The sequence below is a fragment of the Crinia signifera genome, chromosome 4, assembly GCF_055691185.1.
Source record: "Crinia signifera chromosome 4, ASM5569118v1, whole genome shotgun sequence".
In the NCBI taxonomy this organism is placed as follows: domain Eukaryota; kingdom Metazoa; phylum Chordata; class Amphibia; order Anura; family Myobatrachidae; genus Crinia; species Crinia signifera.
This window is the reverse complement of record NC_139220.1, coordinates 301,436,401-301,464,354: the sequence shown is the minus strand read 5'-3', so window position 1 is coordinate 301,464,354 and position 27,954 is coordinate 301,436,401. Positions and strand designations below refer to the sequence as shown.

Genomic DNA, 27,954 nt, shown 5'->3' with positions numbered 1-27,954 from the left:
CGTCAGAGAGCGGCCGTATATACCTCATACTGCTCACTAATTAGTCAAGCGCCAATGAAAATACTCTTTAAAAGCCTTAAATCTTAAAAGCAATATTTGCCACTTCTTTAGTCATTCATTTCCAGTTTCAAATAAAAACATGACATAAAACACTTAGAGTCACAAAAAAAACTGCATTTTAGTTTAACAAAAGAAAATAAAATAAAAAAAAAAAATATACATAAAATGAGAATATAATTCTCATCTGAGCAAAGGTGCGAGCAGACGCCTTTACACTAAATACACTGCAGTTTTACCATAGGAAACATTACATCACGTGAATACCAATATACAGTCCCAGAATTCAACTGGAGCCTAGTGGTGTGCCCTACTGTACAAAACAGGAAGGGAGGATGGTAATATTCTCGGCCCAGGAGCTTACACTTCACTTTTATTTGCACCCTCTAACTCCAGACCCACAACACTTCCTGCTGAGATGAGTTCCCCCGCAGCGCACATTTGCGGTCTGGTTTATTCCTTCTCCGGTAACCAATACGGAACCTGAAGCCTCAATCCTTGCTCCCATCTCCTCCGCCAGAGACACTACTCAGTCTCGGACATTAATTCTCAGCCCTTATCCCTTACCCATATCCTGGAATTCCTACAATTCTAAATACAGATATGTAAATAGCTGCTGGGAAAACAGAAACTGGAATGTCTCAGTACAGACCACCGGATTGCTCACCTACAGGAATAGATTATCTGCTTTGCACAACAAATTGCTACCAGTGGCTTCTCGTGATCAACTGTGAAGGTTAAGTATATAAAAATGTGCAAGCAGTGAGTGACCGCCGTTTGTTCCTAACCGGAATGATTTCACAGACCCGGGAACTGCCGCACAGAACTACCGGGCAGTCCTGCAATAGCCTACCTACGTCCTATGAACTTTAGAATTCTCGTACATCCCCGCAACATATACCATGGTCATTTGTTCTAGCGAATCGTCGCTTTCTACAGGGGAGGGACGTTTGAAAATTATACTTGCGGTTGTCTATGTTCATTTTAGTATTTGTAGATGGCCGGTAATCTAAAGAAATAGGATGCAATCCCTTTATAGGTCCTGACCACCATGCTAAGAACTGCGAAGCGCAGTACTTCCTCATTAATCTATTGGCATATTCCCGTAAATATTGGTTCAGCCTATAAAGTGGCGGCAGGTGGATGGGCAAAGCTGGGAGTTTTCATGCTCTTCTGCAAAGAAATCGCCACAATTATGCATTGATATGATATACTCACAAAGCCATCTCTTAAATGTATAGGATAATCTGCACTGCCCCCTCGCCAGTCTATATTCTGACCACTAGAGGGACCCCTACGCTCATCAGTCACATTGTTTGTGCAGACATCACCAGAGCACAGTGCAAACTAGAGGACTGGCCAGAGCAGCAGCAAAATGGTTTACATTCCGACATCAATATTGTGGTTTAAAGTTATAGGACTTATTCTACAGGTGCAGGGGTTACAAAAAAATAAGAATAAAAAGGAAGACAGATCTGAGACTCGTCCAGCCGTCACGCTATAAAAGGTATGGAACCGATAACTAAGACAAAATGCTATCGCCTCTAACTTGTGCAAACTGGCATGGGAGCAATGTAGTAAGACTTCAGAGCTGTCCTAACCTCCAACAGGCCCACAATTATCTACCACATTACATCACAATTCTTCCTTCCGGCTGAACCTGGGCCTTTTAAAGATGGCCGACCTTCTGTTCCGTGCTTGCGACCCTATCCTGCTGTGATATTTTTTTATTTGTTTTTTTTGTTTGACTCTAACCTGCTGGAAACTGCAGGGGAACAGTCAAAATATCTCTATACCTGTAGACCCCTTCCTCCCTCCCACTCTATAGTCTAACCCGCCAACCCTCCACTCCCTCTTCCCTGCCCAGTAACAGATCCTGACATGGGACCAGCTCCCCCTACCCAATACATCCCCCTACCCCCACCCTACAAGGGTAACATCTTAATTCCTAAAACCCAACGCCCCACTCATGCTCCATAAAATACAGTTACTAAAAAGATCTCTGGGGGGGCGGGAAGGTAGCGCAGTGTTTTACAGTCTCCTCTTCTCCGCTGAGGTGTCCTTGGGAGTTTGGCGGAGGGAGTCTGGAGTGGAGGGATTAGTACTGGCCCAGGATGCGGTTCCCTAAAACCCCTCTAAAGACTGGATGTGTGGGGTGTAGGACACCAATCTCCCCAATGACCTCATGGACCAAACCGAACCTGGAATGAAGAATATGACAATATAATACACAAAACCACCACACCCATATGAACCCTCCCTCCCCCCCCCCACCAATCAGGAGCCTCCCAATTCTCACCTCCCACGCTGGGTATGTGTTGATGTGCCCCAGTTCTGGTTACACCCCGTAGAATGCCGCCAAGCGCTCCTTTAGCAGAGGGGGAAACTGCTCAGAGAACTGATTCCAATTTTCCTCTCCCACCTGCTCCTTAAAACCGTGCAATATCTGCAGATGATAAACAATTCCACGTTAGAGAGCCGGGTCCGTTTAACAGCGGTCGCTGGGTTTATCTGTGCAGAAAGCATTGCAATCCGTAGATAACCTCTCATACAGGCCAACAGCAACTCCGCTGCACGCACCTTATAGAACATGTCCCTTAAATCATCTTTCGGGCTGACCCACGAAGCCACCGCGTCACAGAAAAAGATGAAATCCTGAAAAGGAAAAGATCACAACATGTTAAAACCCCCAGGCACTACAGATTTCCTATGACCATCGGTTGCCATTGATGGCGATAGTGTAAATGGCGATCCATTGTAGCATACACTACATGATGGGATGACCATCGCTGGCTTTACACATCGACTAATTTATTTTGATTGGCCAGTCAGAAATGGGGTCAAAGCTTTACAGATGTCAGGGGCAGAGCTGTGCGCCATATCCCGATGTGACAATAAATGTTTGGTAATGGAGGGAAGCAGTCTGGTTCTCACATCGATGGCAAACCTATTCTACAATCGGCTATAAATCAATGGTTTGTTACAACTCAATCATTGATGGTCAATGGCCAGCGCTAGACTGAATTCCCACCACTTAAAAAAGGAACAGGATATGAAAGCAGCTTGTCTGTGATACTTTGAGTTACAGGTACTTATAGCAGCCACCTCTCAGGTTACAGAAACAGTGTAGGTAGTTTATATCCGGACCAGCAGTACCATGTCTGGAGGTCTTCTTAAAGCCCACACCTACAGTCACCTGCTGAATACTGTGAGGACGCCTTGCTAGCAGAGATCAGACAGACCGAGACTGCATTAATTGGGTAATACTCATCCATTTCACTGACATTTTTCCAGTTATTTGCAATACCATTTGTTGGTGCCCAGGGATGGAATTTCCTATAGAAGTGTAAAGTCCGGCCTATGGGAACTCTGTGTGTGTTCCTACTGGTTGCTTTGGGTAGATTTATACAGCATTATAGCAAATCTTTGTGCCATTTAGCAGGATTTTAACATTAAATAATGGTTTATTTATTCACCAGCCACATGCTGTATTATTCCTATTTTCCATCTACACAACCATTGTAGTAGTTTCCCCCTTGGCACTGTTCTTCCTGTTCAAGCTCCCACCCTAGGCCACAGTGTGGTTGCATTCTCACTGATCTGACAGCCTGTCAGTGTATGGGGAGGTCAGATTTCAGGTTGTTATTGCTCTTACAGCATAGAGATGGCAGGAGAACCTGAAACACTGGGGAGAAAATGGTTACCTGCACAACGCCGCCAGGGTTCACTCCGATCATTATACAGATCCCTCTAAAGGCCGAGTCCTTCTCCTCGTTGTCACGGATATTACGCAGAGATGTACACCTGATGGGGGGGGGACCAGGGGGAGGCGGCGGTTACAAGAAATAGGAGGTTGCCAAGCAACATGGAAACCAAGTAACACAATGCAGTACATAGAACTCACCAGGGCCTTATAAACTGCTGCAGCATGGGCGCTACTTCTTGTGGGCACACACAGCCGAGGCGGCCAATGGTAATAGCTGGAGAGGAGACCAAGCGATATGTAAACGTCATTACCATAGTAAGCAATAAAGTTTCATTGTTTTGAACTCAGGAGACACAAGAAGCCTTGGAGAAAGAACCAACCAGACGGCTTCTGACATTAATATAGCACAGCCTGAGAGGACATGAGCCTTAGATTATAATCCAGTGACGTGTAGATCATGTAGAGACAAACCATACAAACTCATGAATGAACCTACCGGTGTTCTCAAGCAGCGTTTTGGGGGTGTTTGGCCGGTTAATAATTTCTACCAGGTTATTCAAGACCATAGGGACGTATGGCTGCATCTCTGCCCCTACAGAGAGAAAGTGGATGGTGGTCAGTGACCTAGTAAGGATCAGGGACGCACACCGTGGAGGCAGCCATACTGTGGCCTGCACAGAGGTGTACAGGAATGTAGCCAATGTATACATACTGGCTGGGCTCACAAATGGCTGCCTCCGCAGTATGGAGTAAGCAGGCGCTTTAAAGATCTGATGCTAAGCGGCAGTGGAACACCGCACTCACCCATCTGCATGCATATCTCTCCGATGGCCCACGTGGCATTGTTACAGACAGAGATAAACTCAGGGTTTAAGTTGGTGCCGAGGATGGGCATAAACTCAGCTGTAAAGAAATTGAGAAGTTCTGTTGCAGCTGCTGAACATCAGGAAGATATGAACATAGTAATGTGTAGGGCAGGCATGGCCAACTATGGCCCGGCAGCTGTTGTAACACTACAAGTCCCAGCATGCCTTGCCACAGTTTTGACATTAGGGAAAGACAACTATGGCAAGGCATGCTGGGATGTGTAGTGCCACACAGTTTGGCCATGCCTGGTGTAGGGTGGTGGTCACCGTGACAGGACATAAGGGCCACTTACAGATACACGGTTTGACATGCAAGAAGCAAGCCTTGGTCAGATCCCCCAGGAGAGCGAAGGAACTCTGCCGAACCTCCGGCATGACGTCCTGAGGACAGACAGAGAACACGTAAGGTCACTAAGATACAAACGTCATGGTTCTCATTTACCGAGGATAAAGGAGGAGCCCTCTGACCTGCATACACTGGAACAGAAGGGTCATGATGTTACTTCTGGCCACCAACTGCTCCACGTGGGCTCCCAGCCCCTCCGCCAGCCCGCTCAGGAGATCCAAGGCTACAATCATGAAATCCTTGTCAGGAGCTTCGTACTGGTCGGGGTGCTGACTGTACATCTGCCGGGGACACAAGAAAGGTCACCACCGTGGCTCATAGGACAAAGAGCAGCTTATATACGCAACCCGACCGCTACTTACCATGGCTTGGGCAAGGGTCTTCTGTACCAGGGTGACGCATCGCTGATACACCGGCTCGCAGTAAGGTAGGAATCCGCTCTGCAGGGCAGTGGCGATGGAGGACAGACACTGCAAGGTGTAACCGACAGAAGAACGGTCAGCATTCTGTACATACATCACAGTGCTCCAGTACAACCTCAACTCAGGGGTCAGGCAGTATGAATACCGAATACCATCATAAGGAACTCAGATTTCTGGTAATACATCACACCCCAGAGAGGCTTCCATCATCCACCCAAACTCCTCCTCCCCCTTTAAACGGAATAATCACCTCTAGAAGCGGGAATAAGTCCTTATCTTCATCCTTCAGCTCATTCCACTTCTGGATAAGAGGCGGCATCAGTTTCTGGATATATTCCTGGGGGACATAGACAATAAGTAGTCATAATCGGTATGGGAGGATGGTGGCAGCGCCCTGCCGCCAGTGATCTCTGGATCAGACAGTATGAATACTGAGACATCATCCATTCAAGTCACTGTATACGTATTTGCATCACTTCCAGAGATAATGTCACGGTCACGTCCCTCACTGCCCTTCCCAGACGAGCTCCGGTTCTTCCTCTCCTAGAACTACCTCACATTCTAGTAAGAGGACCCTATTGTCTGCTACAGCCCATCCGCAGCCCCTCGCCGTACTGCCCATCTGGAACCACCCTGCTCACCGGCTGATTTAAATGGTGTCCAACGGAATCCGCCAAGGTCCCGATGGCGTCGTAGAGAATGAGGAGGTTCTTGTGTTGATATTTTCCAAAGGCAAACACCAATGTGTCCAAGATAAAGCTTAAATACGGCACAAGCTCCGTGCAGGCTTCTTCTTCCAAGGTTGCAAAAGCGCTGTGGGAGGAGAAGGCGGCTGTCTGTTAGTAATACGCTACTACACCACCATCTGCCCCTCCCTCACTGGATGAGCCACACCCACAGGCATAATCTACAACCCAAGGCAATCATCTAGAAGGAGTTTCTTTTTTTATATGTACGCTATTAGGCCAAATGACCAAAGTCAGGTCGGTAGATTTTTAGGCCTTGTGTACAGGGGAAGTATTTAAATGAGTCTGGCCCATATTTCGCAGCTGACCCTCATCCAGACAGAGCAGACATGGATGATGTCCCCGTTTCATTATTCCCATTACCCCGATGTCTCCCCATAATGACTACTCTCTGTTCAGTCATATGCAGAACAGAGAGCAGACTGACCACCCCCCCAATGGAGCAGCTAGCCCCACCCCCTTCCATATACACCACCATAGCAATACCTGCAGGCCGCCTCCTGCACTCGCTTGTTGCTGTCCAGAATGCGTTTTAGCAGCTCAGTCATCAGGGGCTTCAGGTAGAGGTCAGGGGGCTGGCTGACTACCCAGTGTGCATAGCGGCTGAGAGTCCAGCAGGCAATGGAGCGGACCAAGGCCTTCTTGTCAGAGAGGCACTGGATCAGGTGTGGGATCAGCTCGGGCAGGTAGGGAACCATACCCTGCATACATCCTGTAGAGACATGAGCGCGATTACAGGAGCCCAGCCAGACACGTACAGATCATTCCCCAATCAGTGCACAAGTTACCTTCAGCAATGGCCCCGAGAACCAGGATCCCAGACTCCTTTATAACCCATTCTGGGTGGAAGAGAAGACCCTTCAGAAGGGGCAGCAGATGAGGGAGAAGCTCCTCCCGAAACACATTAGCCAGGACATCCAGAGCGGCTGCCGAACATTTCCCTGAGAAGACAGATGCCGGATTACTGACCATCCTGCAGACTCCACCCACGCTCGGGACTGACAGAGCCACGGATCAGACAGTATGAATACTAAGACCCTCAGGGTAATTCAGGGGACAAAATTCTGCATCATCTCTAGTGGACACTAACGCGAGGTCACCGCGACCCATCACAGCCACACGTACTCAGATTCCAGTCCGACAGTGTATCGTCGTCATCATCTTCATCGTCTGCATCATCTTCTCCTTCCGCCCGTTCTTCCTCATGCTGCAGAGTCACGGTGCGCGACTTGTGGAAGCGCGGCTTGATGTCTTGCTCGCTGTCTGGGACGGTTTCATCCTCCTCCACGTCTCCCTGGTGGTGACAAGAAGAGCCAGTCACATAGTATTCTACGTATACTAATACTCAGACATTTGGATGCGGGATAAAAAGCTGCCATGGTCCGATTGTCGGCCATCAGACCATGGCGAAATTCTGGATGTCACCCGCCATACTAGAAACTGAAAATACATGCGTCTGTGGTTGCTATGGATGTTTGCCCTAGACCACTTACTTTGGGGTACTTGTGTAGTTTCACGGCGGCAGCCTAAGCTACGTTATCAGCATAGCCAAGGCTGCCGCCGCGAAACTACACCACTACCATACTATTGCCGGGAACTGCATCTCTGTTCCCTGGTGTCCCTGGCAAGCCAAGTGAGCGCCTCTCAGAGCCGGCATGATCCCCGCTCTGGCGGAGAGGCGCTCCATCTGTCTGAGACCCGTTACACGTCCTCCCGACATTTTCATACCAACTATCCACGTCGTCATGGAGTTTATTTTAAAAAATGTGGCGAGCGCAGTGAGCCCTGCGCAAGGACACTGAATACATGTAAAGTAATCCGCGTCCGCTCTGGCTCACTGCGCTCGCCACACTATAAAATCAACTCCACGCCAACGTGGAAGTATGAAAAGGTCGGGAGGACACGTACCGCCTGTGCTCACCACACTTCGGGCTGGCGTGGATAGTTGGGGTGTTTCAGGAACACATTCACACCTGTCATGACAGGCGGGTTAAAATGGTCAATGGTTCCCACATAACGTAATAAGCGCAGACTGACTACGCTAACTACATAAGCTCCGGCTGCCTGCGAACGTGCGGGAACATGACGCTGATACAAACAGGGACACCTGACTAACTACTTGTGTAGTTTCATTAAGCTACGTTGTTAGCTTAGCCCAATGGCTGTGGCCGTGGGAACAATACGATGATTCTGACAGGGACGCTACGCTAACTACGTAACTGCCACTGTGAAACTACACAAGTACCCTTACTTGTGGCTCATAACCGCAGTGTAACCTTAGATGATTCCGTGCATGTACTCACCTTCAGGAGAATGATGTCAATCTCATTGTATTTCATTCCATTCACCAGGACCGGGATCAGGCTGCAAGACAAAGAGCACAGCTGCATCTCAGAATATCATTAACAATTCCTTACACCAGGGCTCAAATTTTTTTTTCAAATCTAGGAGCTGGGATGAAAGTGTAGGAGCCAGGTACCAGAAAACTAAAAACAGGGACTGTGTGCGGGCCAAATTTTTACACACATAACAATGCACCACTGAGTTCCCCAGAACACCCATATACAGAATTTACTGTATATAGACTGACACTGCATACCTCAAAATCTGACCCTCTCCAGGAGGAACAGTGGCCGCTTTGTGCGGGTGACCCAGGAATCCCCAGGCATCACCCCGATGAACTGCTCCTCCACCATGACAGTGCCGGCTGCACCATTCCCCCCTCCTGTACACGTTACTGCATGTGGAGCAGTGGCACACAAACACACAGAGTACAAGATGGCAACACACCCCTGTTGGCCGCCGAATCAGATCTGATCCGCGGTGCGCCTATTTCAAATCATGTGCATGGTCCTGCACATGGAGTGGCCGGCACACAAACACACAGAGCGGATACGCAAGGTGACAACCTGCCCCCGCTGGCTGCCGCTGTATCAGATGGATCAGGTGAGTCTTCGCGGCGCGGATATTTCAAATCTAAAGACTTTAATCGGAGCTCGCTGCCGGCACGATTGGCTTGCAGTTCAGCAGACAATCAGGTGCCATCAGTGAGCTCCGATTGAAATAGCCGCGCAGCGCAATCTCAAGGCTTCAATCTCAAGGCTTCAATTGGAGCTCACTGACGGCACCTGATTTGCTGCGGAACCGCAAGGCAATCGAATAGCTTGCGGTTCGGCAGCCAATCAGGTGAAGGCAGCGAGCTCCAATTAAAGCCTTGAGATTTGAAATATCCGCGCAGACTGTCACCTGATCCATCTGATACAGCGTCAGCAAGGTGTCACCTTGCATATCCGCTCTGTGCGTTTGTGTGCCGGCCACTCCATGTGCAGGAGCATGCACAGGAGGGTGAATGGTGCAGCCGGCACGGTCACGTTGCACTTCATTGGGGCACCCACTGGAGTAATGCCTGGTGATCCCTGTGCCCCCCCGCAGAAAGCAGCCACTGTCCCTCCTTGAGTTATGAAATAGCCGCGTGGCCCTGCTCTGATAAAGCGGCAGCTGGAATAGAGTTGTCCGTCGCTCTGCCGGCTGCTGCCAATAAGACAAGCCATTCTGCCCGGGAGATCTGCTTCCTGGCAAATCTGTCGCCAGGAAGCAAAATGTGGTCGCCATGGCAACCTGGTGCCCGGGGTTTGTCGAGCCCTGAGGTTGTTACATGGAGCTGCCCAACTGTAGCACATACATAAACAGTGGCTAGGAGTCAGGCATTGCCAGCAGCGAATGCTCAATACAATCAGTCCTGCGTACCAACTGATATGGTGAAGGAACAGATGGGACAAGGAAGCCGAGCTCTTACTCCAGTGGGGATAAGTACCTTCACCACAGTGTTGGTCTGTCAGATAATAGCGCATGCTGAACATGAGCACCAATCAGAATGCAAGATAATTGGAATTACTGATGGTATAGGGACAGATTAAGTCAGGCAACGAGGGGCTGTACCTGTATAATCAAGGAGTTCTAGCAAAAGGCACTGTGATGGGTTGAAAGTAACCTGAACCTAAGGCCGGGGCAGGTATCCGTAAACTGCAGTCTTGCTGACAGAACATAAGCTGCTATAACAGCACCAAACATATCAGTAAGTTATTGCATGCAAGACCGCATAGGTTTGCTCTGCACTTGTCTAGTAGGGCCACTAGGTGGCGTAGACGAGCCTGAAGATGCCCCACGCCGAGTACACACACAAGTGTGACCACCAGATACATTGACGGCAACATTCTGGCAAGTCTACACACTTACCAATCGCCCTCTCGATAGGTCTGGAAACACATCACAACTGAGCGGGCAATTGTGGTGTTGCCAGCATTTGGCCTATGGGAGGATTGGTCGTGCACCTATTACATTGGTAACAGCTGTGCTGCAGTCCTGACACCATGGCCTGCTTGGGAAGCGGTCATCTATTAGAATGAACTTAGGTCTACAGTCATTAGGTCGACCCCATTAGGTCGACTGGCAGGAAGGTCGACCTGAATTAAGGTCGAATTTGCATAAATGTCGACATGAGGAAGGTTGACTGGTCATAAGGTCGACATGGGGGTTTTCACTGTTTTTTGAGCCGACAGGTGGTATTTCATGCCCTACCATCCACTAGGGCGTGGAGGAGGTTATTAAAGCTGTGGCGAGCGAAGCGAGCCACCGTGCCCGAAGCATTGCGAGCATCCGATTCTTATTGCCAACTGTGTCCATGTCGACATTCGGATAAAAAAACAGTGAAAAACCCATGTCGACCTTATGACCAGTCGACCTTCCTCATGTCGACCTTTAGTCATGTCGACCTTAAATCAGGTCGACCTAAGTTCATTCTGACAGATGTAGGGATTCCGCCTGCTTATACCCTCAGCCATCCAAGGGAAACAGCTTGGATAGGTGGAGCTGTTTGAACTCCTCAGTGGAAGAATGATAACTACAGTGTACAAACAGGAATAATAAGGGTTTAAGTAAGGCTGGGCCCTGCGCTTGTTCTATTTCAGGGCCCGGGCTCCTAACTAGTGCAGTCTGTGCCCCTACTACTGTAGGGAATATGGGCAGAGGACCAGAACCATTCATTAAGCCTGGTGAAGGGATAACGCAGCAGCCAATTGGATCCTATCTGTCAAGTTGCAGGCAGAGTTAGTAAAATGACAGTTAGGAACTGATTGGTTGCTGAACTATAACCTTCCACCTTATCACTTCTCCCATCGTAATAAATGTGCCCCTGTGTACGTACATGTGTTATATAGACAGGTGGCATTTGGGGCTTCACAAAACACCCCCACACCAGAATAATTGTAAGTTCTTGTGGAAACCCCAGGTGCCGTCTTTCTATATAAGATTCTGTACCTTCAGCTATTTTGCGAATATTTAGGACATTGATAAATTAGATATGGATGTAGATTTAATCTGACGAAGTATATATACACACATTACTGCATAGACAATCACAAACTCCCAACAACCTGGAGCCAGGGAGCGACGGAAGGCCCGGACAATCGGCTTTGCTGGATCAGACAGTATGAATACAAAAGCCATCACTGTACATCATGCTTTGGAATCTGCATCACTTCCAGCCCCCGGATCCCTCTGCGTTTTATCACACGTCCCCGTTCTCTATATGCCATGAAGGGAGGCGCGGGTACTTACTGCAGGAGGTGATTGGACAGAGCGTCCTTACAGATGGGCTGGTCGGCCAGTGTCAGCCAGAACTCGCAGGCTTCCAGCGCCACGTTCTCGTCACTGTCCTGTGTCCTCTGCAGCATGTACTGGGGAAGGGAGAGGACACTGTACTCAGTCGCTGCTGCCTCTCGCACGGATGCATGATGTGGGGGGGGGGGGGGGGCTCATACCTGGATTATGCTGTGCATGTGAGGGAGGAGGCGGTCTATCCGCACCTCCAAGAGCATGACCAGCGCTCTGCACACATTCTTCCGAACCTCGGGGTCCTCGTCTACTGCTAGCGCAAAGAGTTGCTGTAATAACAGAGGAGTATTCAGTAACGCTGCAGAGACAGAGCCATCTCCAGACATCCTGTATAGAGATACTACAGAGATCCCTCGAGACTCACCTCAACGAACGTATCAATGTTGTCCATGAGGGCCTGAGCCCGGTCAGTGATAAACTGGTTGACACAGGCAATGGCGTGAGACCTGGGAAACGAGAGGATGGGGTACATCAGGCATGGAAAAGGGGGTGACATCTTTTTAAAAAGTATCCTGTCCCTGGGTTGACATTTTTATTAGGTCAAACCTAAAACACCAAACAAAGGTTCATAATGACAGAAGGTCAACATGAGTTTTTCATGGTTGTTTGGGTGTAGACCGGCTTGGTTCACACTTTGTGTTCTCAATGCCCACTTGGATAGTAGTGTGCCGAGCACCGCGAGGCGTCCCATGTCGACAGACCAAAATAACTACACGTGTTGACCTGTCAACATCGGCCTTTAATACATAGACCATTTTTAAGTGTTGACTAATGTTGGTCCGTGACAGCCGTGACCCTGTCCCGTTCAGCTCGACTGAGAATTTGCCGGCTGGATTCAATGTCCCGCCTGCCTCGGGTCGAGAAGGTGGCGTGGCCACAAGCTGCGGCCAGGAATCGGCGAGCTTCGGCCGGGAGCTTGTCAATTCCAGGCAGAACGAGCCCGACTGCTTGTGACGTCGGGCACGTTCTGCCGAGATCCCCTGTTCAATGCTGTCGAGGGAAGACCGAATTGAATAGGGCCCGCAGCCATCTCCCCCCCGTCAAGAATGGCTGCGGGAGGATTGAAGATCCCCCTAAGTCTGTCGACCATTAGTGAGAGAAGACCAACACATCTTCAATGCACCCGGTTACGCCAGGTGAATGGGAGAGAAAATAAAGTGATTCTGGTAACAGGTTCTATCAGGCGGTTCCCACATTAGTAACTGCGCCAAGCCGTATTAAATCATAATATATTTAGCATCTGTGGCTAGATGTGTAATGCTATTATATAAAAGGGGCAGAATCTCCATATAACATCTCTCGCTGGATCAGACAGTATGAATACGGAAACCATCATCATGCATCACGTATGGACAATCTGCATCACTTCCAGCGGGATGCAGTTAAGATCCCGGCGGTCGGGATCCCGGCGTTCAGAATCCCGACACTTTCTCCCTCCTGGGGTGTCCACGACACCCCTGGAGGGAGAATAAAAAAGCGTGCCGAGTGTAGCGAGGCACCGGGCCCGCTGCGTGGCGAGCGCAGCGAGCCCGCAAGGGGGGGCGATCCACGTCCCCCCCTTGTCGGCATTTCGGCTGTCTGGATTCCGGCGTCGGGATTCTGAACGCCGGGATCCCGACCGCCGGGATTCAATACTGAATCCACTTCCAGCCTCTGGATCCCCCTACATTACACCACGGGGGAAATCTAATAGGATGAGAGATTCAGAAAGTGAGAGATTTGGTAACAAATCTCCAGGTTTTTTAAAGGGGCAATCATTTACACTGAAAAATCCAACTGGTTTTGCAGTGTAAATGATTGCCCCTTTAAGGAGATTTGTTACCAAATCTCTCACTTTCTGAATCTCTCATCCTATTAGATTTCCCCTCAAATACGCATCCTTATTGTTATTAAATTAGTACCATACATAGTAAATCCCATCCTGGAGAGACACCAAGTGACTGTCAACCTAGACCTTGTCGACCCCCTATACCATAACCTGGAAGAAGTTGTGGGGAGTACCTGATTTTGGGGCTGCAGTGCTTAAAGAACTGAAGGAATTTGGGGATCATGATGTTGAGGGGTCTGTTGAGAGCGTCGCTGTCCAGGAGCTCAGAGGAATCCTCACAGATCTTCTGTAGGGCTCCAAACGCACCCTGGAAAAAAGAAAGCGGAACCATCAGAACCGATCTGGCTTTGTTTCAGTAACGGCAAAACTCCAGCGGTGCCGTTAAAAGCAGATATTCCAGATTGACGTGACCGGGGCCATGTCTGTACCTCGCACGTGTTGTAATCCTCTGAATTCAGCAGGTTGCAGAGCTGAGGTAGAAGTTCCGGCCAGGTCTGCAGCTCCCCCTTAGATGCGATGGTGGTGATGAGGATACCTGGTCAGAGAGAAGACCAACACATCGTCAATGCACCCGACGTAACCGGGACAACGGGAGAGAAAATCAAGTGATTCTGGGTAACAGGGAGGTGGTAAAGGGTTCTATCAGGGGGTTCCCGCATTAGTAACTGCTCCAAGCTGTAGTAAATCATACTATATTTAGCGTCTGTGGCTAGATGTGTTATGATATTATATAAAAGGGGCAGAATCTCCGTATAACATCTCTCGCTGGATCAGACAGTATGAATACGGAAACCATCATCATGCATCACGTATGGACAATCTGCATCACTTCCAGCCTCTGGATCCCCCTACATTACACCACTTACGCATCCTTATTGTTATTATATTCGTACCATACATAGTAAAGAGCTGATGCCGGCGCGTCACTTACCGATGGTGGCTCGGATCAGGGACGAGGAGTCCCCGATGCTGTTCAGGCATTCCTGCTTTATGAACTCAGACACGGGCTGGGGGAAGTTCTGGTAATGGGTCTTCACGTTGTTCTTCAGGATCAGACCGCTCAGGGACCGCGTGGGTTCATCTACATAGGAGAAGTCAGGATGGCGTGTCACACTGGGCAAACCCAAACCGACCAATCAACAGGACAACAGTGTGTGTGTGTGTGTCCTCTTTATGGATATGTGTGAACATCAGAAGAGTCACTGCTGAGGACACACCCACACCACTCATACAAAGCTAGGAGCGTGGCATATGGTGACCTACTACAGTATTACAATGGAAGACCTATAGAGTAGGCAGGACAGGAAGCTCAGTGTCCCTGCCCTGCAGCTGCACTGTCACAATGACTGTACCAAGGAAAGCACAGTAAGAAGTAAAATAAATATCTCACCCTCAGTTTTCAGTCGCGTCAGCACGAAGATCAAATAATTGTTAAAATCAGGAAATTGGTTCAGCTGCTTCAGTTTCTGAGGGCAAATTCAGGACAATACTCATGATCCAACAGAACACAGGAGATACAGGTAACCGTGCACACAGACATGTGAGATGCAGTGGCCATGGGAACCAGTCTATACCCCACCATGCCTTCTTCCAGGGTCAGCAACCAGGTACAGCCATGGGAACCATTCGGTACCCCACCATGCCTTCTTCCAGGATCAGCAGCCAGGCACAGCCATAGGAACCAGTCCGTACCCCACCATACCCTCTTCCAGGCACAGCCATGGGAACCAGTCTGTACCCCACCATGCCTTCTTCCAGGGTCAGCAGCCAGGTACAGCTATGGAAACCAGTCTGTGCCCCACCATACCCTCTTCCAGGGTCAGCAGTCAGGTACAGCCATGGGAGCCCGTCTGTGCCCCACCACACCCTCTCTTCAGGGGTCAGTATTATTCTGGCAGTCTAGAAGTGCTTCCTAATCCTGGACATTGGAGCACTGTCATGACTACAGTCAGGTGTCCGATTCAGCAATGTGTATGAAATATTGGTGAAAACCTATAACCTTACCACGAATCAGGTTATTCCATAGAAAATCTGATTAAGTCAAGCTCTAATTGGTTGCTACTGAACCCGTTTCTTGTGCACTAACATCACATTAGCGCATACTGCTCTTAAGGCAGGGTTTTAGTCTATTCTCACAGCTCACGTGAAACTATTATAAGACAACAGCAGAATTGGGTCTAAAGAGAACGCATTCTACATGTATTAATAGGCGGACACTATTCTGGGAACTGCGCTCAGCAGGATAGCAATTGCAGAGGGCTTGGTCATGGGCAGACCTGAGCTCTGTATAAAAAGGATACATCCTGGACAACTCTCTGTGTGGCTGTGTCCGGTGACTGGGAGTCCTTGAGGAGCTGCAGGACCTGCTGTAACCCTTCTTCGTCTGGGCGCCAGTCCATCTTCACAAGCTGGAAACAGACAATGATACATTAATAACTGCAGAGAGGAGCCCCAATCGTCTGTTCTCTCCAGAGACCTTCCCCAGGGTCATTATGCACAAGTGCAGTACATGATTCCTACCTGCACAATTGCTGTGCACAGATTACTAATACAACAGCAGCTGACAATATAGCACAACAGGATCATTTATTAACAGAAATATATACAGCACTCTACAGACAGTATTAGTTATTTACAACGGTACCTGACTCACTGCAGCTCACAATCTGTACTGCCCATCTTATAGGCTAACACATTAGCATTAACAGCAACCAATTACCCTGCAGATGCACCCTCAATGGGTGCCCGTATGTCATAGGCCGCTCAGAGAGGTGTGGCGCACCCATGCGATTTCAGTGATGTGGAAGGAAATGGGATCCAGATGATCCATCAACATTGTCTAAGTACATTGTGAACTTGTCGACACATGAAAAGGTTGACATTGTTCCATATTTACCATCCAGGTGGACTCAGACCACGAATGGTAAAGTGGGTCGAGTAGATTACTGTTGACACCCAAGATTTACACATCTCTATCTCCCTCTCCCCCTATATCTATATATATGATATGTTTAGTATTAGGAGTGCTGGCAATTCCCCAAAACCAACAGAAGGTGGCGCCTCAAACTGCTGGGAACTGGTCATAGAACTGCGGAAAGCCCACCGAAGCTTTGTACATGGGAGATGCAGCTTAGATGATTACTGCGAGCAGGGAATGACTGCTCCCATTGTCTCATGAGTAAGTGAAGAAAAACTCTGTCAAAAGCCAACTATATACTTCACATTTACAAGCGTATATAAACCACCACAAGGACGGAAATAAGGGTTTCTACTATTACTCTGCACAAAATGTACCATTAGGACTAATGTAGTTACATGAAATCCTCCAGGCTAAACACAGTAATGACCACCATCAGAAGCAAGCGACAAAGGGTACACAATGCTCCATATTACCCCAGTCCTGGTGCCTATCAATGGTAACTGTAGCACCCAATGCAGGTTACTTAGGCCTTGTATGTAACAAAAATATGAAATACTCAGGGAATTAAAGTTTAGCCATTTGTGAAACATTAATAAATGTAATTATCATGTACTACTGTTGGGGTAATGCAATAGCCGTATCATGCAACCTATTGACCTGCTAGGAGCCGGTAATGTTACCGAGGGGCAGATGTATTAAGCCTGGAGGAGAGAAAGTGGAAAGTGATGAGGAACCAGCCAATCAAATCCTACCTTTTTGAAACATCGCCGATTGGCTGGTACGTTATCACATTCCACTTTCTCTTTTCACCAGGCTTACTACATCTGACCCCGAGACCCAAGGCACTTTGTAACGACGTCATTACTCACACAAAATGGACTAGACACCACTTGCAGGTAGGCCAGCAGAGAAGCGTTTGTAAGTCTATATACAACCAATGTAAATTAACTCTGTTGTATTGAGATTTGCACTATGTTCTCCTGACCAGAGATGGTTTCATTCATTGAACTTCACCTCCACTCCCACCTTCTGCCAGTCTCAGCAGCTACACAGCACCTGTAGGGCTTACCCCAGCCACAGTCTCTTTAAGCTTTAATCTTTAAAGCTTAAACACCCGGAATCAATGAGGATAGATAGATATATATCCCCCCTCCCCCAGCAGCCTACACAGACCCTATAAAAACACAGGTACCATCCTCTCCATAGTAAATGCAGATTTATCTTTATACAGTGCCTTGCAAAAGTATTCACCCCCTCTCATGGATTTTTACCTATTACAAACTGTAATTTAATATTTTTTTCTGAAATGTGTGTGTTGTATCTTTGAACATGCCCATCAAATCCATCACCTTCAAATGGAAAGAACGTGGTACCACAACAAACCTGCCAAGAGAGGGCCACCCACCAACTCACAGACCAGGCACGGAGGGCATTAATCAGAGAGGCAGCGAAGAGACCAGAGGTAACACTGAAGTAGTTCCACAGCAGAGACTGGTGTATCTGTGCACGGGACCACAATAAGCCGTACACTCCATAGGGCTTTATGGAATAGTGGCCAGAAAAAAAAATCCATTACTTAGTGTAAAAAAAATAAGAAGCCATGTTTTGAGTTTACCAAAAAGGCACGAGGGTGACTCCAAAAATGTATGGAGGACGGTGCTCTGGTCAGAGGAGACTAAAATTGAACTTTCTGGCCACCAAGGAAAACACTAAGTCTGGCACAAACCCAACATATCCCATCACCCGAAGAACACAATGCTCACAGTGACACTTGGCGGTGGCAGCGTCATGCTGTGGGGATGTCTGTCAGCAGCGGGGACTGGGAAACTTATTTGAGACGATGGAAAGATGGACGGTGCTAAATACAGGGATGTTCTTGAGCAAAACTTGTTTCAGTCTGCCAGTGATTTGACTGGGACGGAGGTTCGCCTTCCCGCAGGACAATGACTCGAAGCATACTGCTAAAGCAACACTCCAGTGTTTTAAGGGGAAACCTTGTAAAATGTGTTGGAATGTCCTAAGATTGCTGTTCACATGCAGAAACCATCCAACATGGAGGAGCAGGAGCAGTTCTGCCTTGAGGAATGGGCAAAAGAAGGCTTTACATGGGGATGGTCGCATGCATGTGGAGCCACCATCCTCTGCCCCCGGAGAGGAGGCGCAGTGAGCAGCAGACTCCCCGACGACCTCGCGGTTGAGGCAGACGCGATGACACAATGACCCCGAAGACAGAGGAACAAGGTCCGAACTCAGTAATATAACATGCTGATAAGAAAAATGGCATGCCAGGCCCTGCTGCTGCTCTGGGAGTAGCTATGACCAAGATGGCTCCGCTGAAGGCTGCCTAGGAGCTGTGCTTTCCCGTCTTATATGTATCTGTACTGTCACCGGTTTACTTGTTACCTATCTAGCTGTTGTATTGGCCAAGTGGCGCTGCTGCGCTCAGCCAAAATATTACTCCCCTGTCAACCACCCGCCCCAGGGTGCATCTAGTGTATATCTGTACGGTCAGTGTTTACTTGTTACCTACACGGCTTTTGCACAGCAATCCAAATCTAATTCCTAGTATACCTGGCCAAATAAAGCGGATTCTGATATCCCAGAGGCAAGATGCTGCAAGCTCAGAGACTTCTCCAAAGTGACTTACAGCTGTAATTGCGGCGAGAGGTGGCTCAGTACTTGTTTCGTGGCACAGCGCCCATGATATTAAGTTGTATGACAACGCTTGCCATGTGTCCGCATGCGATTTTAAATTGCATAAGCCCCTATACGATTTTTTTATTGTATAAGCACCCTAATGGGCGCTTACAATGTTAAATGCACCCCCACTATCAACACCAACTGGAAGCGTGGCGAGCGCAGCGGTACGCGTCCTCCGACCTTTTCATACCCCCACTATCCACGTCGGCGTGGAGTTGATTTTATATAGCGTGACGAGCGCAGCAAACTGATTACTTCACATATATTCCGCATCCGCTCGCCACGCTATCTAAAATCAACTCCACGCCGAAGTGGATAGTGGGGGTATGAAAAGGTCGGAGGACGCGTAGCGCTGCGCTCGCCACGCTTTGGGTTGGCGTTGATAGTGGGGGGTGGCTTTTAACATTGTAAGCACCCATTACGGTGCTTATACAATTAATTACCTTATAGGGGGCACATTTAACATTGAAAACACCCATTAGGGTACAATTTTAAATCGTATACCATTGTATATGGCATACAATGCAATGGTATACAATTTAAAATTGTATAACATCGGCTGCCATCGTCTAACATCGTATGCCTTATGGTATGCGATTCGATGGGCGCCATGCTAGGAAACAAGTACCGGTGGCTCTACAAAGTAATGACTTTAGGGAGGTGAATAATTCTGCATGCTGAGGATTACGGTTACTTTGTACCATTTGTTTTTTGCTTCATGATAAAAAAATAAATAAAAAAAAAATCTTTAAAAACGTTGTATGCATGTACTGTGAATGAAATGAGGCAACCCTTCAAACAATCCATCTTAATTCCAGGTTGTGAGGCAACAAAACATGAAAAATGCCAAGGGTGGGGGAATACTTTTTCAAGGCCCTGTATGTCCTGTGCACACCACATACCCTACCCCAGGCATGTCCAAACTGTGGCCCTCCAGCTGTTGTGAAACTACACATCCCAACATGCCTTGCCATAGTTTTAGCATTCCCTAATAGCAAAACTGTGGCAAGGCATGATGGGATTTGTAGTTTCACAACAGCTGGAGGGCCATAGTTTGGACATGCCTGCCCTAAGCTATAGACATTAGATTGCCTGATTCCCAACACCCTCCAAGGGATCCCATATCGCACATGGGTTGGTATATATCTAATACATATATACACATAGATAAGTATAGAAGCATATACTATTCTAGACACTCCAAAGTGTATCCTCCATATCAGGCCTGGTGTACCTGCGGCTCTCCAGCTGTTCTGAAACTACACATCCCAGCATCCATTGTCACGGTTTTAACATTTAATAGCAAAACTGTGGCAATGCATGATGGACTTGTAGTTTTACAACAGCTGGAGAGCGACAGATTGGCCAGGCCTGAGAGCCTATATAATCCAAGTACTAGGTAGAGAATTATTGCTGCAACACTTGTTAAGCTGACCAACTGCACAAAAGTCTTCCCCACCTGGTCAATATTACTGTATGGAGAATATTCAATCAGTCCCTGGGACTACTCCGTGTGTGAATGCCAGATGTCGGACAGAACCTTGCAGGTCAGGTTAAAAAAAAAAAAAAATCTGGAGGTTCACAAGCAGGGAAAAAACCGCAATGAGAGTGCATGAATCACAACTTTTATTTGTGGGGAAATAGCTATTTAAGTGAATAGCCTTTCCCCACAGGGATGTTAGCAGACAATTGAATACCCCCATCACCCAGAACTATAAATATGGCAACTGCCATCACATTAAAGATAAAAAGATAAAGATAACAATTTATTGTCATTGCCAGCAACACAAAAAAATTGACCAGCAACGAAATTACAAATCGAGAGCACAGAAGGAAAACACTTAATCAAGATTAAAATCAGTAATTGCCATAGGGAAAAAGCTTTTTCTCATACAAGTAGTTCTAGTCTTTGGGACCCTTAGCCGTTTCTTTGATTGTAAAAACGAAAATATATAATTATGAGGATGAGAAAGATCTTGCATAATACTCTCTCTCTCTCTTACGCCGGCAGTTTTTAACAAAAATCTCCACGGTAGAGGGCAAATCACAGCCAATAATGGTCGCTGCAGAATGCATCACCCTATCTAACAACTTAAGATCTTTTTTTGTACTGTTACCAAACCAGACCACAATGCAATAAGAAATGCTCTCAATTACACTTCTGTAGAACCTAATCAAATTTCCCTGAGGAAGTTTTGCCAATTTAAGTTTTCGAAGAAAAAATAACCGTTGATGAATCTTCTTAACCATCAGAGTAATAGTAGTAGTACGTTTAGTTATAAGGCGCCGCAAAGTGTCCGCAGCGCCGTACATAGCAAACAAAAAACTAATGACAAGGTAACGTACAGGGTGTGTTGAAAAATACAGTATAAATAGGGGTATAGCTGGTAGAAATAAAATCAGCATCAGTTCAGAAGTAGGTGTCAAAATTGTCGAGGAGACTGAAGATGAAGCAGAGGAAGAGAAGAACATGAAAGGAGGACAGGTGAGGTAAAGAGGTAGGGTGAGTACGTGAGGAAGGAGGACCCTACTCATAAGAGTTAACATACTAAAAATAGGTGGGTGGACGAACAAAAAACAACAGGATAAGTAGGAACGGAGGGGAACGGAGGCAGGATAGGAGGATCAAAAAAGGTTTAGGAGGGATAGGCTAGTCGAAAAAAGTGGGTTTTGAGTAATAGTAACAGACCAAGTAAGATAGTTACCCCAAGTAACTTAAAATCCATAACCCTCTCTACTGCCAAATTATTAATCTGCAAGGGCTCCAATTCCGATTTCTTGCTACGTCTGAAATCAATAATGATTTCCTTAGTCTTGGTCAGATTTAATAATAGATTATTCCCAGCACTCCACTTTGCTAAGGAATTTACTTCTTCTCTCTAGGCCCTCATCACCATCCTTTATCAATCCTACTACAGAAGTATCATCCGCAAACTTTATTATATTATATAAACTTTATTATAAGGTTCGTATCTGCCTGCGGATAACAGTCGTCAGTAAAAAGAGAGAATAGAAGCGGACTCAAGACACACCCCTGCGGCGTACCCGTGCTAATCTTGATGACAGGAAACAAGATCACCATGTTTTATTTGCTGAGGCCTATTTTAAAAATCTAATATCCAGTTGCATAGCAACACAGAAAACCCTAAACTACGCAATTTATTTATCAATATGTTAGGGAGAATGGTATTAAACGCTGAACTATAGTCAATAAACAGCAACCTTACATACGCATTAGGTTTCTCCAAATGAGAAAGTGAGGAATGCACCACCGACAACAATGCATCCTCCGTCGATCTATTTTGTCTATAGGCAAATTGGTTATTGTCGAAGCCAGCAGGAAAGTGGCTTTTCATCTGTGTCACGACAAGCCTCTCAAAACATCTCATAATAAGGGGAGAAGGGGCGATTATCATTTAGACTTTCTATTTTTGTTTTCTTAGTGATAGGAATAACTAAAGTAGATTTAAACACTTCAGGAACAATGCCAGAACTAAGAGATAAATTGAAAATATACATAAAAATCGATGCCAACTCACCAGCACAGCCTTTAAGGACCCTTTCCGGGACTCCACCCGGGCCGGCTGCTTTCCTGGGGTTTATCCCTAACAAACCCAGCCTAACATCATGCTCGGAGAGGACAAATGTCGGTTCCCCCTCAATCAGTGGAAGTTTGCAGGCCATAATCCTGTTTTCCCTGTCGATTCTGGCATAGAATTGACTCAGGTCATCCACCAAAGACGCCTCAGCCCCTTCAGACAAGGGACGGCTTCCTCTGTAATTAGTTACATTTTGAATACCTCGCCACATACTTTTAGAATCCTTGTCATCCTCAAACGGTCGTTCACTTTTTTCTGAATACTCCTTTTTGGCCTTATATATCCCTTTTCTAAGCAAGGTTCTAGCTTCTCTATATGCCAACCTATCCCCCCCCCCCCCCCCCCCCCCTTTAAAAGCCTCATCTCTGCTACGCAGCAAAGATCTCACCTCACCATTTATCCACGGCTTATCATTAGGGCGTTGTATAAAGGATTTCGGAATAGTAACATTACCAATGCACCAAACGACTGAGGCCAAGGAGCCCACATCCACCCCAGAGTCATAGGTGGGTGCCTGAATAAACATATTCCAATCAGTGGAATCCAGGCAGTCCTGTAATTCCTCCGAAGCTCCTTGCGGCCATGTACAGACCGTTTTCTTCACTGGCTTAACACATTTAGCAATAGGCCTATATTTTGGTGCAAAGAATACGGTTAAGCATTCAGCAAGAGATATCATTTGTGTCAGAATTTATCATTTATTTTTAGAATAAGAGCAAATAAAGGCCCCAGGATTAGACTGAGCATGCACACGCAGTCTAATGCCGGGCATAACACGTGACGTGACGCGGTCAGAGATCATGCTGCATAGGCCACACCGTCATTATGCCGCCCCTGGAGCCTTGTTCTCTGCCACATTGCCCAGCAAGGCCACAGGAACCACTGGGGACATCGGGGGAGTTTCCTGCAGTTAGTATTTGGGTGACTCAGCAGCCTGTACACACAAGCTAAATGTAGGGATATAGCTGCAATATATATCAGCATCTGCTGTGTCGCACAGCCGAGGTGACATGTCCTTAAACACCAGCATTCACAGGAGTATCAGATACAAACCAGCCAATGGCCAGGATATTTTGTCAGCTGTACGAGCAATATCTCATAGCATGCACCAAGCTTAAGGTGGTGAACGATCTGGTCACCAATTAGTCTGTATGCCAATAACCACTTATCCTCCGGACGGCTCTGCTGCAGGCGACACATCTTCTCATACACACTACAATGGCAATTTCATCAGTCCGAACCAGGTTCTCATCATACTTGTCAAATAGCTCTTTCACCGTTTGCTTCCCTGGATTCACCTCCTCTACATTTACCATTTGGAGACCATAAGGCTCAGTCCCAGATCCTCTGCGCCTTTTTTTTTTTTTTTAAATGTACACAATGGGGGTTATTCTTATCGCACAGAGGACCGATGTTGCGCATCTGCGCATGTGCAGACGTAGGGTGCATGCACCCACAGCGAACTTTCGGTTCCCCGGGTGTATGCACCCTAGATGGCTTGTGAGGGGAGGAGAAGTGTGGGGGGCGCTGGGCTACCCAGTTACCATATGGAAACGCCGCTGGCAGCTGACATAACCGGATGTCAGCTGCCGCCCATACCGACTCAGCGTGCACGCATATGGAAGGGACTTGAAAGTCACTTTTATAACTTCCGATGGTCAGCGACCATCGAAAGATGTGGGAGGTTACCAGCGGCTTATGAATGGATGTTTATGCTAAACATTAGTTTATGCGAACCGGCGAGGGGACGTTTATTCGCCAGGTGGGGTTTGGTGGATTTGAAAGGCTGCGAATTTGCAGCATTGCGACTCAACCAGAATAACCCCCAATGTCTCCAGGAAAACATATCTGTTCTTTTGGCAGAGTGATGCCAAAGTCCACCTATAACCCTCAGCTATCCCAACATTGGTGTTTAAGTGGCAGAAACAGTAACACGTACAATCTTAAATGTTATCTCATTAAAACAAACAATGTGAATAGTGCCAGGAACCCTTATTGAACAGCTGGGGAGCTCCCAGGTGGTTCAATAGAGATCATTGCGTCGTCTCCCCCTTAGAGTAGTCGCAGTAGTGTAAGTGAAAATCCGCACTGTTCGGATGAATTTACATTAGACCTATTTAATTCAAGTAGCAATTTTTCGACTATCAGAAAATACATAGATCTGTAAATTACTTGCCGATCCACGTGTTGTAGTAAAAAAAAAAAAAAAAAACTTTTAACAGTCTCAAACCTGCATTGGTGGAATGAACATCCGAAAAGGGACGCATTAAATAGGTAAATCACTGAATACCCCCCTATGTCGCAGAGCAGGGCCTCTCGTCTTACCTTGTGTTATTATTTCATTTGTAAAATGCAATGGACTATGCTGCCACTTTACAAACAGATGAGATAGGAGATATATAGATATACATCTATAAACTCCTAGCCCCCATACATGACACGTATTTTACCCATTTATTATCCTGTATATATGAAACATATCTCCCCATTTAGAACCATATAGACCCCCACTACCTGACATGCGTTGTCCCCATCTCCTGGATACAGAACACATTCCAAAACCCAATATAGCTCACATATCTCAATTATACACATATCCCTTCCACCCTACCTATATCTTCCCCACATCCCCCATAACCTAAGTCCATCAACCTTATTTCCTAGATACAGAACCTATATCCATGTAGCCTATATACTCACATATTACCCCTTATCTTATACACATCACACATTTCTCCCCCCCCCTAACATTCACCCCGTTACATACAGAACCCAAAACTTTATACTGCACATATCACCACCCCCCATTTACTATTATATAGGCTGCATGCCCTATTTTATATAGGCTATATAACTCACTCCCCATACCCTATATTATGTAGGCCACATACACCACCAACCCTCCACCTCCCATGCCCTATAGTACATAGGTTATATATACATACAACCAGAATTGTTACAACAACCCCCTCCCCCTAAAAATATAGGCTATAAACACACCCATCACCACATACCTATATTTTATAGCCGTCCCCCCCCCCCCCCCCCACCATTATCCTATGCCAATTTATATATTTCCCCCCCCCCCCCGCAGGTTAATTAACATATTATCCCCGCAACACCCCACCCCCCCTCCCCCTCAGTTACATACACCTCTCCCCCCCCTCCCCCCTCATCCTCTGTTATATACACCTCTCTCCCCCACTCAAATATCCTGATTTCTCCCCACCCGCACACGGCCTCCCCATACCCTGCATGAGAGTAAACCGTTGCCCCCGCAGTCATCCGGCGAGCCGTGCCACACACACACACAGCCCCCCGAGCCCCGTCCCGCATCCTGTGCGATTACATGTCCCGCAGACCCTCCCCCTGCCTCCCGGCATCGCACCACCCGGCGCCCGGCCTCCGTACGCTTACAAGCCGGCACCTGACACAGCGAAGCCGTCGCGGCTCCCGTACCTCCCACGCACGGCTCCTGCCCCGCTCCCACCGTTGCTCGGCTACAATCGGCGCTCACCTCGCGGGGATGGAGGAGACTCGCGGGCGGCGGAGACACAGAAAGAGAGAGAGAGAGAGAGAGCGCGGGCTGATGACATCACTCACACCCCTCCAGCCAATGGGTTGGCGGCAGGTGGGCGGGGCCGCGAGCAGCTTGTCCCGTACAGGCCGCCGTCTGAGCTGGGGGGATTTGAACTCACGCCACGCCCAAATTTTTTTCCCCCTCCCCGCGCTCCCGCTGCGTCTCTCTCTCAGACTCTCTCGCCGAAGCCGCAACACGTGACATGCGTAGAGCGACCGGACCGGCTCCGCCATCTTTGTTGGGGCAGAACTTCGAAGCACACTCAGCAGCACACATCTTCTTCTAATCTTCTCCCTAGTACAGTAATAGGCTGCAGTGCTGACAGTGTCACTACCTTCTGGTTTACCGGGTCTCAGTATTTGTTCCTGAATTTTCGTACTGGAAAAGTAACATCCCTGTGTTGCTGTATAAACCACCTGTACAGTGATGGAAGTTGTTCTCTGGATCAGGGATGGCCAATAGGGTTACCACCCGTCCGGGATTACTCCGGACAGTCCGGTAATTAAGCCCGGTGTCCGGAGTCCGGGCGGGTGGCATTCCCGGACTATAAAATGTCCGGGAACTGTGCAGAAATGGGCAGACAGAAGAGTCTGGCTGCCGTCCTCTGTAGAGATGTGTCGTTCGCGAACGATCCGGTTCTTTTGAACGGATCCATCAAAAGAACGAGCGAGCCGCCGATCCCAAAATGGTGATCCGGATCGGTTTCGCTTAGCATTACATACAATACAATGCACATTGCATTGCTTGAGCTCAGCACTGCCCCCTTTGGCAGCTGAGATATTTTCTTCTAATTGGCTGCTTGTGCTGCTGCTGCTGTTGCTGTGTCACGTGCAGATCTAGATTCTTCTGAATCTGGAAGCCCTGAGGGAGGTCTGGTGACTACACATCAACAGCAGACTATAGCAGAGCAGAGGCATTGGCACTGGCAGGCATTTCAAGATTGCTTCACCTGAGTTCACCAGTAGTATCACAGAAAGGTGTGTAGTAGAAGTATGAACACACAGACACACAGACATAAATTAGGCAGTGCACATGTGTTTTTTTTTTTTTTACTAGATCTGTGTTTGCTGGGCTGTGTAGTACATTTAACTTTAATTTGGAGGGGGAGGGGGCCTTCTTTTAACTTTCATTTGGGGGGGGGGAGGGGGGGCTCGGCAATGAGCAAATTTAGTCTCCCTTGGCAACGAGCAAATTAATACCCCTTTTACACCGCTGCAAAACCCCGGGTCTTCAGCGGGTCAGACCCCTGTCAGCGGCAGTGTAAATGGGACACGCCGTGTCCCTTTACACGGGACTTCTACCCAGGTCCTGGGAACTGGATTGTTCGTCAGACAAGCGTTGGTCAGACAGTCACTAGGTCGACATGCAGAAAGGTCGACATGGGAAAAGGTTGACATGGGAAAAGGTAGACATGGACGTTAGGATGACATGAGGAAGGTCATAAGGTCGACATGGGGTTTTCGCTGTTTTTTGACCCGAATGTCAACACAGTTGACATGGACACAGTTGGA

General features: G+C 47.6%; 1 protein-coding gene and 5 non-coding genes across 8 annotated transcripts; all 6 read right to left on the bottom strand.

Annotated features, from left to right (window-relative positions):
- Positions 1 to 76: 76 nt before the first annotated feature.
- On the bottom strand, positions 77 to 27,022 carry TNPO2 (transportin 2). 3 transcript variants are annotated; one of them, XM_083185272.1, is made up of 25 exons: positions 26,778 to 27,022; positions 15,945 to 16,052; positions 15,035 to 15,110; positions 14,576 to 14,725; positions 14,073 to 14,179; positions 13,818 to 13,951; positions 12,181 to 12,262; positions 11,963 to 12,085; positions 11,760 to 11,878; positions 8,447 to 8,507; positions 7,269 to 7,437; positions 6,932 to 7,084; positions 6,630 to 6,855; positions 6,039 to 6,210; positions 5,648 to 5,734; positions 5,338 to 5,445; positions 5,098 to 5,256; positions 4,923 to 5,010; positions 4,568 to 4,666; positions 4,260 to 4,355; positions 3,962 to 4,037; positions 3,762 to 3,861; positions 2,638 to 2,712; positions 2,357 to 2,503; positions 77 to 2,258 (listed from the first exon to the last, which is right to left on the bottom strand). In XM_083185272.1, exons 2-24 carry the CDS (start codon positions 16,041 to 16,043, stop codon positions 2,396 to 2,398), a joined length of 2,667 nt encoding a protein of 888 aa, XP_083041398.1. In that variant the 5' UTR covers positions 16,044 to 16,052; positions 26,778 to 27,022; the 3' UTR covers positions 77 to 2,258; positions 2,357 to 2,395. The 3 variants fall into 3 exon arrangements, with proteins under 3 accessions (XP_083041398.1, XP_083041397.1, XP_083041399.1); XM_083185271.1 differs by lacking the exon at positions 26,778 to 27,022 and adding an exon at positions 26,381 to 26,529; XM_083185273.1 differs by lacking the exon at positions 26,778 to 27,022 and adding an exon at positions 26,323 to 26,517.
- Positions 5,521 to 5,591, bottom strand: LOC146076869 (small nucleolar RNA SNORD41). The gene has a single exon (XR_014474260.1). It is a non-coding gene; the product is annotated as a small nucleolar RNA SNORD41 (small nucleolar RNA).
- On the bottom strand, positions 5,808 to 5,879 carry LOC146076868 (small nucleolar RNA SNORD41). Its single transcript, XR_014474259.1, has one exon. It is a non-coding gene; the product is annotated as a small nucleolar RNA SNORD41 (small nucleolar RNA).
- On the bottom strand, positions 11,618 to 11,686 carry LOC146076865 (small nucleolar RNA SNORD41). The gene has a single exon (XR_014474256.1). It is a non-coding gene; the product is annotated as a small nucleolar RNA SNORD41 (small nucleolar RNA).
- On the bottom strand, positions 13,119 to 13,188 carry LOC146076867 (small nucleolar RNA SNORD41). The gene has a single exon (XR_014474258.1). It is a non-coding gene; the product is annotated as a small nucleolar RNA SNORD41 (small nucleolar RNA).
- On the bottom strand, positions 14,410 to 14,479 carry LOC146076866 (small nucleolar RNA SNORD41). Its single transcript, XR_014474257.1, has one exon. It is a non-coding gene; the product is annotated as a small nucleolar RNA SNORD41 (small nucleolar RNA).
- Positions 27,023 to 27,954: the final 932 nt, after the last annotated feature.

Excerpts from the sequence above, each read along its gene's own strand:
- TNPO2 (XM_083185272.1), bottom strand. The coding sequence starts at position 16,043 with ATGGACTGGCGCCCAGACGAAGAAGGGTTACAGCAGGTCCTGCAGCTC. Across the intron at positions 14,726-15,034 it reads GACGCGACTGAAAACTGAGG|ATGAACCCACGCGGTCCCTG; the intron begins GTGAGATATTTA and ends TCTCCTATGTAG. Across the intron at positions 2,713-3,761 it reads ACCCTGGCGGCGTTGTGCAG|GATTTCATCTTTTTCTGTGA; the intron begins GTAACCATTTTC and ends TTTCCTTTTCAG.